The sequence below is a fragment of the Pogoniulus pusillus genome, chromosome 8 (assembly GCF_015220805.1).
Source record: "Pogoniulus pusillus isolate bPogPus1 chromosome 8, bPogPus1.pri, whole genome shotgun sequence".
Taxonomy (NCBI): Eukaryota; Metazoa; Chordata; class Aves; order Piciformes; family Lybiidae; genus Pogoniulus; species Pogoniulus pusillus.
In genome coordinates, this window is record NC_087271.1 from 38,417,160 (window position 1) to 38,430,373 (window position 13,214).

Here is a 13,214-nt window from a genome sequence, read left to right on the forward strand (position 1 = left end):
AAGTGTTGAAAAATAGCTGGGGTTTGCTGCTGAAAGCTCTTCCCTGGGGTGTCCTTATGGTTTAGCTTTTATCCCAGTGGTGAATGGGAATTATCCTGGGGCTTATAACTGCAGTGCCTGAACTTGGCCTTCCAACACCATCTGATGTGTGGATGTCCCTCAGATTGCCCCCACACCCACCCAGCCTTGTTGGAAATGAGGGAATGAATTATTTCCTAGAATCATAGAATCAGGCAGGGTTGGAAGGGACCACAAGGAGCAGCCAGTTCCAACCCCCCTGCCATGCCCAGGGACACCCTACCCTAGAGCAGCCTGGCCACAGCCTCAGCCAGCCTGGCCTCAAACACCTCCAGCCATGGGGCCTCAACCACCTCCCTGGGCAACCCATTCCAGCCTCTCACCACTCTCAGGCTCAACAACTTCCTCCTCACAGCCAGGCTGACTCTCCCCACCTCCAGCTTTGCTCCATTCCTCCCAGTCCTGTCACTCCCTGACAGCCTCACAAGTCCCTCCCCAGCTTTTTTGTAGCCCCCTTCAGATCCTGGCAGGCCACAAGAAGGTCACCTGGGAGCCTCCTCTGCTCCAGCCTGCACAGCCCCAACTCTTTCAGTCTGTGCTCACAGCAGAGCTGCTGCAGCCTCTGAGCATCCTCCTGGCCCTGCTCTGGACACACTCCAGCATCTCCACAGCCCTCTTGGAATGGGGGCTCCAGAACTGGATGCAGTACTGCAGGTGGGGTCTCAGCAGAGCAGAGGGAGAGAATCCCCTTCCTGGCCCTGCTGGCCACACTTCTGCTGCTGCAGCCCAGGCTCTGCTTGGCTTTCTGGGCTGCAGGTGCACGCTGCTGGCTTCTGTTGAACTTTTCCTCCAGCAGCACTCCCAAGTCCCTCTCCTCAGGGCTGCTCTCCAGCCACTCACTGCCCAGCCTGGATGTGTGCTTGACATTACTTCCACCCAGCTGCAGGACCTTGCACTTGGTCTTGTTGACCCTCCTGAGGTTGGCTTGTGCCCACCTCTGCAGCCTGTCCAAGTCTCTCTGGATGGCATCCCTGCCCTCCAGCCTGGCTGCTGCACCACACAGCTTGGTGTCAGCAAACCTGCCGAGGATGCACTCAATCACAGAATCATCATCTTCATTCCTACCATAGAATCACAGAATCAACCAGGTTGGAAGAGAGCTCCAGGCTCATCCAGTCCAACCTAGCACCCAGCCCTGGCCAATCAACCAGACCATGGCACTAAGTGCCTCATGCAGGCTTTTCTTAGAATCATGAACCATAGAATCAAGCAGATTAGAAGAGACCTCCAAGCTCATCCAGTCCAACCTAGCACCCATCCCTGTCCAACCAATGCCACTGTCCACATGGCATTTAAAGCCACCAAGCCCTTGCTGCATGCTGCCTAATGCCATCTCCCAGTGAAGATCATTTAACACCTTGGAGCTGAGTCCTGGGGTTCTGCACTGCCCACAGCCGCCTCTGACTGCAGCGAGGCCTTTGTGCGAGGTGAAAACGTCCTAATTGAGCGCTTAATCAGCACTTCTTTTACTGCTGGGGCTTGAATGCTCTTGTAAAGAGGCTCCACATACAATTGGAGCTACACTTATGGCTAAATGGTGTAGAAATGATGAATGCAGATGAAATACTTGATGGATAATTTTTGTTGCCGCGCACAGAGAAATATGCGATATTTAGGGCAACATTTTCCTCCTTTTCATCTTTCCTGGCACAGTTTCTACCTGTTTATGGCTGTGATTAAAATCCTGTGGCAGGAATTAGCTGTGCATGTGACTTGGGGGATGCTGAAGGTTGTTCTCAGAGAGCTGGTGGCTGCTTGGTTCCAGCAGGGTTGCTTTAGGGAGCTTAGCGTGCAGAGAGCAAGAGGGAGGAGGAGGAGGAAATGTTGTGGCAAAGCAGATGGAAGGGGGAAAGAGGGGGTGACAGCAGGAGGCAGTGAGGCTGGGGGGGTTGATTATCTGCTTCTCTTGTTTTGGCTGAGGCATGGAGTCGTAGAATCAGCCAGATTGGAAGAGACCTCCAAGAGCATCCAGTCCAATCCATCCACCAGCCCTATCCAGCCAACCAGACCATGGCACTAAGTGCCTCAGCCAGGCTTGGCTTCAACACCTCCAGGGACGACGACTCCACCACCTCCCTGGGCAGCCCATTCCAATGCCAATCACTCTCTCTGCCAACAACTTCCTCCTCACATCCAGCCTAGACATCCCCTGGCACAACTTGAGACTGTGTCCCCTTGTTCTATTACTCTTTGCCTGAGACAAGAGACCAACTTTGAGGACATCTATGTCTTGGCATCAGTGGCTTCAAATGCAAGCTAGCAGTGGGATACTGAGGTGTTTGGCATTGTCTGTTGTGCCCAAGTGGCCAAGAAGGGCAACAGCATCCCAGCTTGTAAAGACAACAGTGTGACAAGCAGGACTAGGGCAGTGATTGTCCCCTTATGCTCAGCATTGGTGAGGCACTTAGTCTAGTTGATTGGCCAGGGCTGGGTGCTAGGTGGGACTGGATGATCTTGGAGGTCTCTTCCAACCTGGTTGATTCTATGTTTTATACCTGGACTACTGGGTTCAGTTTTGTGGCCCTCACTACAAGTAGCACATTGAGGTGCTGGTGAAGGATCTAAAGCACAAGTCATGTGAGGAGCACCTGAGGGAACTGGGCTTGTTTGGCTTAGAGAAGAGGAGGCTGAGGGGAGACCTCCTGGCTCTCTAAAACTCCCTGAAAAGAGGATGCAGCAAGGTGGGAGCTGGCCTCTTCTCCCAAAGAACAAAAGGAGATGTCCTCAGGTTGCACTAGGAGGAAAGGGACCTGGGGGTACTGATAGATAGTAGGCTGAAGATGAGGCAGCAGTGTGCCCAGGTGGGCAGCAGAGCCAATGGCATCCTGGGCTGGCTCAGGAGCAGTGTGGGCAGCAGGACAAGGGAGGTTCTTGTGCCCCTGTGCTCAGCACTGCTCAGGTCACCCCTTGAGTGCTGTGTGTAGTTCTGGGCTCCTCAATTCAAGAGATGTTGAGGTGCTGGAAGGTGTCTAGAGAAGGGCAAGGAAGCTGTTGAGGGGCCTGGAGCAGAGCCCTGTGAGGAGAGGCTGAGGGAGCTGGGGGTGTGCAGCCTGCAGCAGAGGAGGCTCAGGGCAGAGCTTGCTGCTGTCTACAACTCCCTGCAGGGAGGCTGTAGCCAGGTGGGGTTGGCTTAGAGAACCAACAGAAGAAGGGGACAGAGTCTCAAGTTGTGCCAGGGGAAGTATAGGCTGGATGTTAGGAGGAAGTTCTTCACAGAGAGAGTTTAGGTTGAGCATTAGGAACAATTTATTCCTCCAAAGACTTGTGAAACCCTCGACCAAGCCACCCAGGGCAGTGGTGGAGTCTCCATCCCTGGAGGGATTTAAAAGCTGTGTAGATGTGGTGCTGGGGAACATGGTTTAGTGGTAGTGCTGGGTGAACAGCACTCAGTGATCTTAGAAGTCCAACCTAAATGATTCTCTGAGCCTATGTGAGGCATACAAACTGCAAGCAGAGGTTTTATATTGTGTGTGTGGGGGGGGGGGGGATCAACTGGAGGCTAATTTAGGATCTGCTTGCTGGGTGCTTTCAGGATGCCCGAGCGTGCCCGGCGGTGGTACCTTGGGGATGAAGCTGATCTCCCAGCCGTCGAAGGGGAAGGAGAAGGGCTCCCACTGCACCTCCACCGTCGTCTCTGTGATGGTCTTGAACTTCAGGCCCTGTGGAGTGGCAAGGTCTGGAAGGCAGAGAGGTATGAGTGTGTGGGTGCTGCTGGTCCCCACCCTGCTCCCTGGGGCTGTGTCTTAATTAGGGCAAGGACAACAGGGAACCTTTTGGTAGCAGAGTCCCTTGGTCCTCGTTCTGGGTGGACTGGAGGGAGATCTGAGGGCTGGTCAGGAGGAGGGGGACAGGCTCTGCTCACTGCTCCCTGGGTTAGGACAAGGAGCAATGGGTCTAAGTTGCAGCAGAAGAGGTTCTGCCTCAACACAAGGGGGAACTTCTTTCCTGTAAGGGTCCCATTGTCCAGAGAGGTTGTGGAGTCTCCTTCCCTGGAGCCTTTCAAGACCTGTCTGGATGTGTTCCTGTGTGATCTGTGTTAGATAGTCTTGTCCTGCTGTGGCAGGGGGTTTGAACTCGATGATCTCCTTGGGTCCCTTCCAACCCCTAGTATCCTGTGACATTGAAGCATCTCACTCTATTACCTTGTGAACAGACTGAGTGATCAGGTTGCAGAAGGGATACTTGGATAGTTAGTTTCCTCTCTGTCCTCTTTATCCTTCCAGGGATCCTTTCTGGAGGTTGCCATTAGAGCTCAAAACTCCAGATTTCCTCTGTGCATCACCATCCTGGTCAGCACTTAACTATCTCCTAACGAACAGCAGCATCTCCTCTTGCTTTGCTATCACCCATGTTGGAGGGGTTTGGCATAAGGGAACTACCCAGGAGAGCGAGTGGAACCTGAGAGTCCTGTGACCTATCTCTGTTGTTACCTATCACAGTGTTTTGGGCCACATTCTGGGGGCTTCAGTAAAATACTGGAAGTTTTCTTGGCTTTTTTACTCATGCAGCTTTTCAGCTAGACTGAGCCTTTCTGTAGAGAGCATTTCCTGCTTTCCCCTATCCCAGCACAAATATAAATGGAGATAGAAATATCTCTAATGATGTTTTGTTTGAAGGCTGAAGATTATGCTGTAGGTTGTTATGGAATGCTTGAGCATCACCTTTGGTTATCTGGGTACCAGGCAACGGGTGCAGTAGCATACTTACTGGTCATCACCTTGGAGGTGACAGGCATGCTCAAGACATCAGCGATGACCGCATAGATGCTGACATTGTAGGCAACGCCCGGCTCCAGCTCCGTGATGGTGATGCTGCTCCAGTCCCCGGGTACCCGCTGCTGGAGCTGGGTGCCCCCTGGCGCTGCTGGCTGGTATGAGACCACATACTCGGTGGCTGCCCCTGGGTTGTCCCATGTCAGCTCAATGGAGTTGTCGCCAATCCCTGTCACTCGCAGGTTTTCGGGAGGAGCCACTGGTGGGAAGGGCAGAGGTAAGGGTCAGGGAATGTGTGGCTGATCCTCCCACCCGGCCATGGGGAAAGGCTTGTGGGTCTGCTGGTGGGACAATGGGCAGGGGCTTTGGGCTAGGGGCCCTGTGCTGCCTGCAGTTGTGTTAACTGCTATAGCAAGGGTCGGGCTCAGGAGAACCTGGCTGCAGCTGCTCTGGTACCAAGGCTTTACTGCTGAAGTTGGGGTGGACTCCCTAGCTTCGTGTTCACCTCCCAGACCTTTGCTGATGGCATCTCTGGGGGCAGGAACAGCAGGCAAACCGCAGAGCCTGAGCATGTCCTGTGTGACATGCTGGACCAAGGATGAGTTTCTCCCAGTCTCTGTGGTGTTTCTTCGGGGCTCTGGACACCTCGAAGCCCTGGCTTTCGTGTGTTAAGGTCTAGCTCTCCCCATGCACGACCCCGCTACCTGCCGAGCAGTCCAGCCCTTCGTAGCCTTCCTCACAGACGCAGAGACCATCCTGGCAGATGCCCCTGCCGGAGCAGGCGTTGGGGCAGTGCGGCCACCCGCAGTCCTCCCCGGCAAAGCCCTCCCGGCAGACGCAGGTGCCGTTGACGCAGCGCCCCTTGCCCGAGCAGTCGCGGGGGCAGCGCAGCTCGGAGCAGTCCTCCCCGGCGAAGCCCTCCTCGCAGATGCATTCTCCGTCCACGCAGAGCCCGCGGGAGCCGCAGCCGGCCGGGCAGCGCAGCTGGGAGCAGTCCTCGCCCCCGTAGTCGTTGTCGCAGAGGCACTGCCCCTCCAGGCAGACGCCGCGGCTGGAGCAGCCCCGCGGGCACAGCGGCTCGGAGCAGTTGCTGCCGGCCCAGCCCTCCATGCACACGCAGCTGCACGACTCCAGGCTGAAGTTCCCGTGGCCGCTGCACTGCGGGATGTAATCCAGCTGCCCTGCAGGGATGCAGGACCCAGGCTCAGCACCCATCCGGCGGACAGTGGGAAAATGCCTGTCCCCGGCTGGGCTGCTGATGGGTTGTTGTGAGGAGGACAAGACACGGGGAGAAAGGGGCACGGTGATCCCTCTGGCTGAGCGTGGCTGGCTCTGGGGAGCTGGTGGCTTCAGGGCTTGCAGGGTGGAATTGGTGAAATGGGCTCATGGTGGGACTCAGGTGTCCCTCTGGAAGCATTGGCTTCTGTAGCCAGTGCAAGCAGCCTCGTTGGGATGAAAATGGTGAGAGGCTGGAATGGGTTGCCCAGGGAGGTGGTTGAGGCCCCATGGCTGGAGGTGTTTAAGGCCAGGCTGGCTGAGGCTGTGGCCAGGCTGCTCTAGGGTAGGGTGTCCCTGGGCATGGCAGGGGGCTTGGAACTTGCTGTTCCTTGTGGTCCCTTCCAACCCTGACTGATTCTATGATTCTTTGAAAGTTCTCCCTTTGATTTCTTTTCACCTCCCAAGACCACTTACTGGGAAAAAAAACCCTTTTCCTGGCCAAGCCCTCCTGTCTTCAACTTTCCACCCAGTGTACCTTTTTACAGATGAGGTCCTGGTCTGCTCTCTCTTTTCTACAAGAGGCAGGCACGTACCCAAGACATCATCTTCACCCCTACCATAGAATCAAACAGGTTGGAAGAGACCTCCAAGCTCAACCAGTCCAACCTAGCACCCAGCCCTGGCCAATCAACCAGACCATGGCACTAAGTGCCTCAGCCAGGCTTGGCTTCAACACCTCCAGGCACAGCAACTCCACCACCTCCCTGGGCAGCCCATTCCAATGCCAATCACTCTCTCTGCCAGGAACTTCCTCCTAACATCCAGCCTAGACCTACCCTGACACGACTTGACACTCTGCCCCCTTCTTCTGTTGACGACCTTAAGACTGAGCTGTTGGCTTTGCACAAAGTGTTAGGGGTTTGATTGTGCTGGGGTTGTGGGAAAGCACAACCAGAGAAAGGTCAAGCAAAGCCTGGATGAGGCACTTAGTGCCACGGTCTGGTTGATTGGCTAGGGCTGGGTGCTAGGTTGGCCTGGTTGAGCTTGGAGGTCTCTTCCAACCTGGTTGTTTCTGTGATTCTGTGATTCTTCCATCCTAGCTGAGCTCCCTGAGCAGCTCTTGCTATGAAAGGTGAGTGCAGCATGGTGCTTCTCATCTAAACTGAGTGCTGGCAACACTGATCAGGATCCTGTCAGATCTAAGCCTCCAGTTACTTCATCAAAAGTGGAGAGAAGATGCCTGGGAGTGTGCTGGGGGAGCCTGGCTTCCTTGGGGAAGTGGGGTAGGGATCCTGATCTCTTTTGCTGTGTGGTGAATTGAAAGCAGCTCTGGTTAAAAATGAGTGGAAGGACTCCACTTTTAGCTCAGCACATCTGCAAGCAGAGAGGAGACTCCACCAAGCCATGAATGTTTAATGGCCTGTCTGCCTATGTTGCAAGTAACCCAAATAGGCCCATCAGAGCTTCAGATGAATTCCTTTGAACCTGGGCTCTCCCACTGTCTTCACTGTGTGGTTTTAACCTTTGCTTGGCACGCACACTGCCAGCACACACATGGTTTCAGTGTTGTCTTAATTCTTCTTCCCCAAAAGGGCTGTCAAAGCCTGCAACAGGCTGCCCAGGGAAGTAGTGGGTAGCATTGTTACCTCTGGAGGGATTTAAAAGCCATGTAGAGCATGGAATCATTCCAGTCTGAGAGGACCTGCAAGATCATGGCACTTGGTGCCATGGTCTAGCCTTGAGAATTGTGGTAATGGGTTGGACTTGATGATCAATGAGGTCTCTTCCAACCTTGTTGATACTGTGGTACTGTGATCATCGAGTCCAACCACCAACCTAACACTCCCATGGCCACTAAACTGTGTCCCCAGGTACCACATGCTTCCTGAATGCCTCCCTGGGCAGCCTGTTCCAATGCTATTCCCATCCCAGTGTGGTGCTCTGAGCAACCTGTCCCAGCTGCAGGCCTTTAAGGATCCCTTCCAACCATGGTATGACTTTAACTTATTTCTGTACTTGTATTATTTTGATGAAGTCAACTTTTCATCTGCAATTCTTTCCTCCTACAGAGAGGACAAGGAGGTTTCACTGCACATTGCTATCTTCAGCTCAGGGGTGGCTTAGGAGAGCGGCAGCTGCATCCCATAAGCAGTGGCAGATCTTTAACAGCTGTGCAAAGCCTGCAGGGTTGGGAGATAGGTTGGACTGGGGGATAGGTTGGACTGGATGATCTTGGAGGTCTCTTTCAACCTGGTTGATTCTGTGAGATGATCCTGCTCTCCTTATTTTGGCTGTAATGAGGTTTTAGCTCTGGCTATTATGGGGTCTCTGCAGTGGGGCATTAGGATTCAGGTGATTAAATCCCTCCCAGAGCTCTTCTTGCCTTGGGGGACCTAAGCCAATCTTTTCCCTTAAAGCTAGGGCCACACCATGAGTGAACAGAGGTCTCCCCCTGTCACCACTCTGAGTGGCATCACCAGGTTTGCCTTTATGCCTCCTGCCTTTGGCTTGAGCCCTCAGTCCCCAGCAAGAGCTAACAGGGTCGCAGTACTACCTGTGGCTGCGTTTTCTTGGCAGCAATTGGAGTTGCATTGGTCCCGGAGCATGGAGACCTCCCTCTCCAGCATCTCGATCCTGCTCAGCAGCTCCTGTAGGGACGGGAGGGAGGTGGAGCACTTGCAGGCCTGCTTGGGCAGGTTTATCTTGTGGGTGAAGGTGACCTGGCTCTCGCTGTCGGAGGTCTGCTCCGTGTACTCTGCCAGCCGGTCGTCTTCGGAACTCACCTCCTCGCCCGAAGACTTGAGCACGGATGAGCAGCAGCTGTCCAGGGGGATGTTGATGTTGTAGATGTGATGGAAGACCATTGGCTGCTCTTTGGTAGGTGGACTGCAGTTGGCAAGGCCACCTCCCTCATCCACTGCTGGCCTTCCAGATGGTTCTGTTGTCGCATCCAGCCGGCACTCGTAAGGCTTGAGGATGGTGCCCAGCAGAAGCAAGTTGAAGCTGATGAGCACTTTTCTCAGGACAGGGTTTTCACTGTCAGTCCCCATTTTTTTGGGAAAGGAAAGCACCTTCTAAGCCAGCCTTGGTCAGTTAAGGGTGAGGAGGACCTAGGGACATGGAAGAAAAAGAACATGGTTGGTGTTAGACCTGAAACTGTGCTTGGTGTAGAGAGAATCACAGAATCAGTCAGGGTTGGAAGGGACCACAAGGAGCAGCCAGTTCCAATCCCTGCCATGCCCAGGGACACCCTACCCTAGAGGAGGCTGCCCACAGCCTCAGCCAGCCTGGCCTCAAACACCTCCAGCCATGGGGCCTCAACCACCTCCCTGGGCAACCCATTCCAGCCTCTCACCACTCTCAGGCTCAACAACTTCCTCCTCACATCCAGCCTGAACCTACCCACCTCCAGCTTTGCTCCATTCCCCCCAGTCCTGTCACTCCCTGATTGCCTAAAAAGTCCCTCCCCAGCTTTTTTGTAGCCCCCTTCAGATGCTGGCAGGCCACAAGAAGGTCACCTGGGAGCCTCCTCTGCTCCAGCCTGCACAGCCCCAACTCTTTCAGTCTGTGCTCACAGCAGAGCTGCTGCAGCCTCTGAGCATCCTCGTGGCCCTTCTCTGACATGCTCCAGCATCTCCACATCCCTCTTGGAATGGGGGCACTCAGTGCCACTGTCCATGGCACCCACAAAGATGCTGAACAAAGCTGGCCCCAGGACTGATCTCTGAGGGACTCCACTTGTCACTGGCCTCCACTTGGACATGGAGCCATTGACAGCCACTCTTGGGGCAGGGCCATCAAGTGGCTGTCAGCCTTGGGCCAGAACAATCCTCACTATCAATGCAGCTGGGGGGGAGGTGATAGAATGCAGCCCTGTGGAAAAGGACTTGTGGGTGCTGATGGGTGAGAAGCTGGATGTGAGCAGGCAGTGTGAGCTTGCAGCCCAGCAGGCCAATGGCATTGTGGGCTACATCAAAAGTAGTGTTGCCAGCAGATCCAGAGAGGGGATTCTGTCACTTTGCTCTGCTCTGTTGAGACCTCACCTGGGTTACTGCATCCCATCCAGCTCTGGAGCCCTCTCTATAGGAAGGACATGGACCTGATGGAGTGAGTCCAGAGGAGGACCATGAAAATGATCAGCATTTGGAGCACCTGTGCTATGATGACAAGCTGAGGGAGCTGGGGGTGTGCAGCCTGGGGAAGAGGAGGCTCAGGGCAGAGCTCATTGCTGTCTACAGCTCCCTGAAGGGAGGCTGTAGCCAGGTGGGGTTGGGCTCTGCTGCCAGGCAAGCAGCAACAGAAGAAGGGACAGAGTCTCAAGTTGTGCCAGGGCAGGTCTAGGCTGGATGTTAGGAGGAAGTTGTTGTCAGAGAGAGCGATTGGCATTGGAATGGGCTGCCCAGGGAGGTGGTGGAGTCTCTGTGCCTGGAGGTGTTGAAGCCAAACCTGGCTGAGGCACTTAGTGCCATGGTCTGGTTGACTGGATAGGGCTGGGTGCTAGGTTGGACTGGCTGAGCTTGGAGGTCTCTTCCAACCTGGCTGATTCTATGATTCTATGTGACATGTTTTAATGGTAGTGGCTTAGCAGTAGCCATGGGGTTGTGAGCTCTAGGTGAGTGGTTGGACTTGGTGATCTGAGAGGCCTCTTGCAGCCTCAACATCTCTGTGATTCTGTGATGTAGTCCCCACACCTCCCTCCAACCAGAGCAGAATCAGTTAGTCCTGGCTGCACAGGGTTGTGTTCAGGTGAGCTTTGAACAACTCCAGAGATGGAGACTCCTCCAAGTCCTCCTGGTTTGAGCCACCCCCATCTCAAAGCAGGCTAAATCCTTGGGCTCCTGCAAGGCTGGAGGAGGATGCTCATGGATTTACAGAATGGTAGAGGCTGGAAGGGACCTTTGGAAGTTCTCTATTCCAACCCCCTTGCTGCTAAAGCAGATTCACTTGCTTTTTTGATGTCCTCCAAACCACAGCAGATGGTTTGAGCAATAAATCCCTATTAACCCACGACTTCTTCCTGGAATCTTGGGCTGACAGTTCTGAAGCCCTGCCAAATTTGTGGATGTGTTCCCAGGTTCTGTCAATCTCCATTCCCTCTCTGCTCTTGCTTTGTCTCCTTCCCCTCCTGTCAATGATTTGCTTTTCCCTAAAGCACCTCATCAACATGAGCTCAGCCAGGGTGGGCTGATGCAGGGGCTTGGCTGGCAGAGCTCTGGGGCTGTATGAAAGGTCTCACAGTTTGAGGCTTGCCTGCTGGGGAGGAGAAGTTGCATTAACATTCCTGCTTCAGATCCCTTGTCCTCCTCTCCTCCTAGCACTTCCCAGCCCAGCTCACGCTGCCCATGGATAACAACAAAGCCATTGAGTTGGGTAAACAGGTCCAGGACTATCTGCTTTTGTTTTCTCTGTGTGTGAGGGGAAAAAGAAGCAAATTCCCTTGGTTGCTTGACACATAAAATTAGTTGCATGAGGGAAAAATGAATTCTGATAAACCTCCAAGCTGGTGGTGTTCCTGGTGGCTTCTGTCCATCCATCCCCAGGTGGCACTGGACAAACCTCCCAGCTGGGGCTCTATAAGCAGGCTGAGCTTTCAGCTTGGAGCTTGCCTTCACTCTGGGGCAGCTCCTCTCCATCCACTCATGCCTAGGGCAGGGCTTTTCATCTCCACTTGCCTTTAGCACTGTGTAACCTCAGGGCTGCTGCTTTATTTTTACCAGAGTTGGTTTCTTTTGTTTTGCTTTGCCTGTTGAGGTTTTTTTTTGTTGTTTGTTTCTTTCTCTCTCTCTCTCTCTCTCTCTCTCTTTTTTTTCACCTGCAGTTCCCCAGAACCAGGCACGTTTGAATTAAAGTTCAAATTAAAGAGTTATTAAAGTTAATTATGAAGCTTGGCAGGCGCAGAGCTCTCGCCTCCAACTTTGGGGAGCTGTGAAAAAGGAATCAATCTGCTGCAGTTTCCATGTGGTGCTCAATAACAAAACACAACATCAAACTGAGGGAAATATTTGAAGGCTTTTGCCAAGCATAACCCACAGCAAAGCCCTCTCTTTCCTTCCCAAAGGGCCTCTCTCCATCCAGGATTTGTGTCTTATGGGCCAGAGAAAGAAGAGTCAGAAACAAAACCCTTATTAAATCCTGAACTCATCCACTCTAATTATACATTTTCAGCTATTTTTACATTTTGCTGATGGGCTGTATCCATGTGAGAGCTTGGTGCTGGGAATGCAAAAGGGATCCCACGTGTGGTGATGCTGAGAGCAGCTGCACCAAGAAAATCATTAATGGTGTGGCAGCATTTTCTTGGGGGGAGCAACAGCACTACAGGCTGGGAACAGAGTGGCTGAGAGCAGGCAGGCAGAGAGGGAGCTGGGGGTGCTGGGAGAGAGGAGCTGAAGCTGAGGCAGCAGTGCCCAGGTGGGCAGCAGAGCCAATGGCATCCTGGGCTGGCTCAGGAGCAGTGTGGGCAGCAGGACAAGGGAGGTTCTTCTGCCCCTGTGCTCAGCACTGCTCAGGCCACCCCTGGAGTGCTGTGTCCAGTTCTGGGCTCCTCAATTCAAGAGAGATGTTGAGGTACTGGAAGGTGTCCAGAGGATGATGATGAAGCTGTTGAGGGGCCTGGAGCACAGCCCTGTGAGGAGAGGCTGAGGGAGCTGGGGGTGTGCAGCCTGCAGCAGAGGAGGCTCAGGGCAGAGCTCATTGCTGTCTGCAGCTCCCTGAAGGGAGGCTGTAGCCAGGTGGGGTTGGGCTCTGCTGCCAGGCAAGCAGCAACGGAAGAAGGGGACACAGTCTCAAGTTGTGCCAGGGGAGGTCTAGGCTGGATGTTAGGAGGAAGTTGTTGTCAGAGAGAGTGATTGGCATTGGAATGGGCTGCCCAGGGAGGTGGTGGAGTCTCTGTGCCTGGAGGTGTTGAAGCCAAGCCTGGCTGAGGCACTTAGTGCCATGGTCTGGTTGCTTGGCCAGGGCTGGGTGCTAGGTTGGACTGGATGAGCTTGGAGGTCCCTTCCAGCCTGGTTGATTCTATGACTCTATTCATCCTTCTTGCCCACCAACAAATCATGAAGAAAAAGAATTTGCTGCCTGCTTCCTCAGCACAGCAGAAGCAGGTGGATATTGGCTAACAGCTGTCCCCAAGCTGTGTCAGGGCTGGCTGGTTGGAGCTGTGATGTGCTCTCTGACAAAGCCGAGCTGGCAGGAGTCCGATCACTGCAA

At 53.9% G+C, this 13,214-nt stretch overlaps 1 protein-coding gene across 3 annotated transcripts in view; it reads right to left on the reverse strand.

Annotated features, from left to right (window-relative positions):
* Positions 1-13,214, reverse strand: part of TNR (tenascin R) — a 112,087-nt gene that overhangs the window by 36,960 nt on the left and 61,913 nt on the right. For 2 of the 3 annotated variants that reach the window (XM_064148118.1, XM_064148120.1), the window contains exons 2-5: positions 8,563-9,118; positions 5,495-5,971; positions 4,786-5,049; positions 3,639-3,754 (exon numbers count right to left, since the gene is read on the reverse strand). In XM_064148118.1, the coding sequence (XP_064004188.1) occupies positions 3,639-3,754; positions 4,786-5,049; positions 5,495-5,971; positions 8,563-9,058 (1,353 nt within the window). In that variant the 5' untranslated portion in view covers positions 9,059-9,118. The remainder of the gene's footprint in view (positions 1-3,638; positions 3,755-4,785; positions 5,050-5,494; positions 5,972-8,562; positions 9,119-13,214) is intronic. The other variant, XM_064148119.1, reaches the window with a different exon arrangement.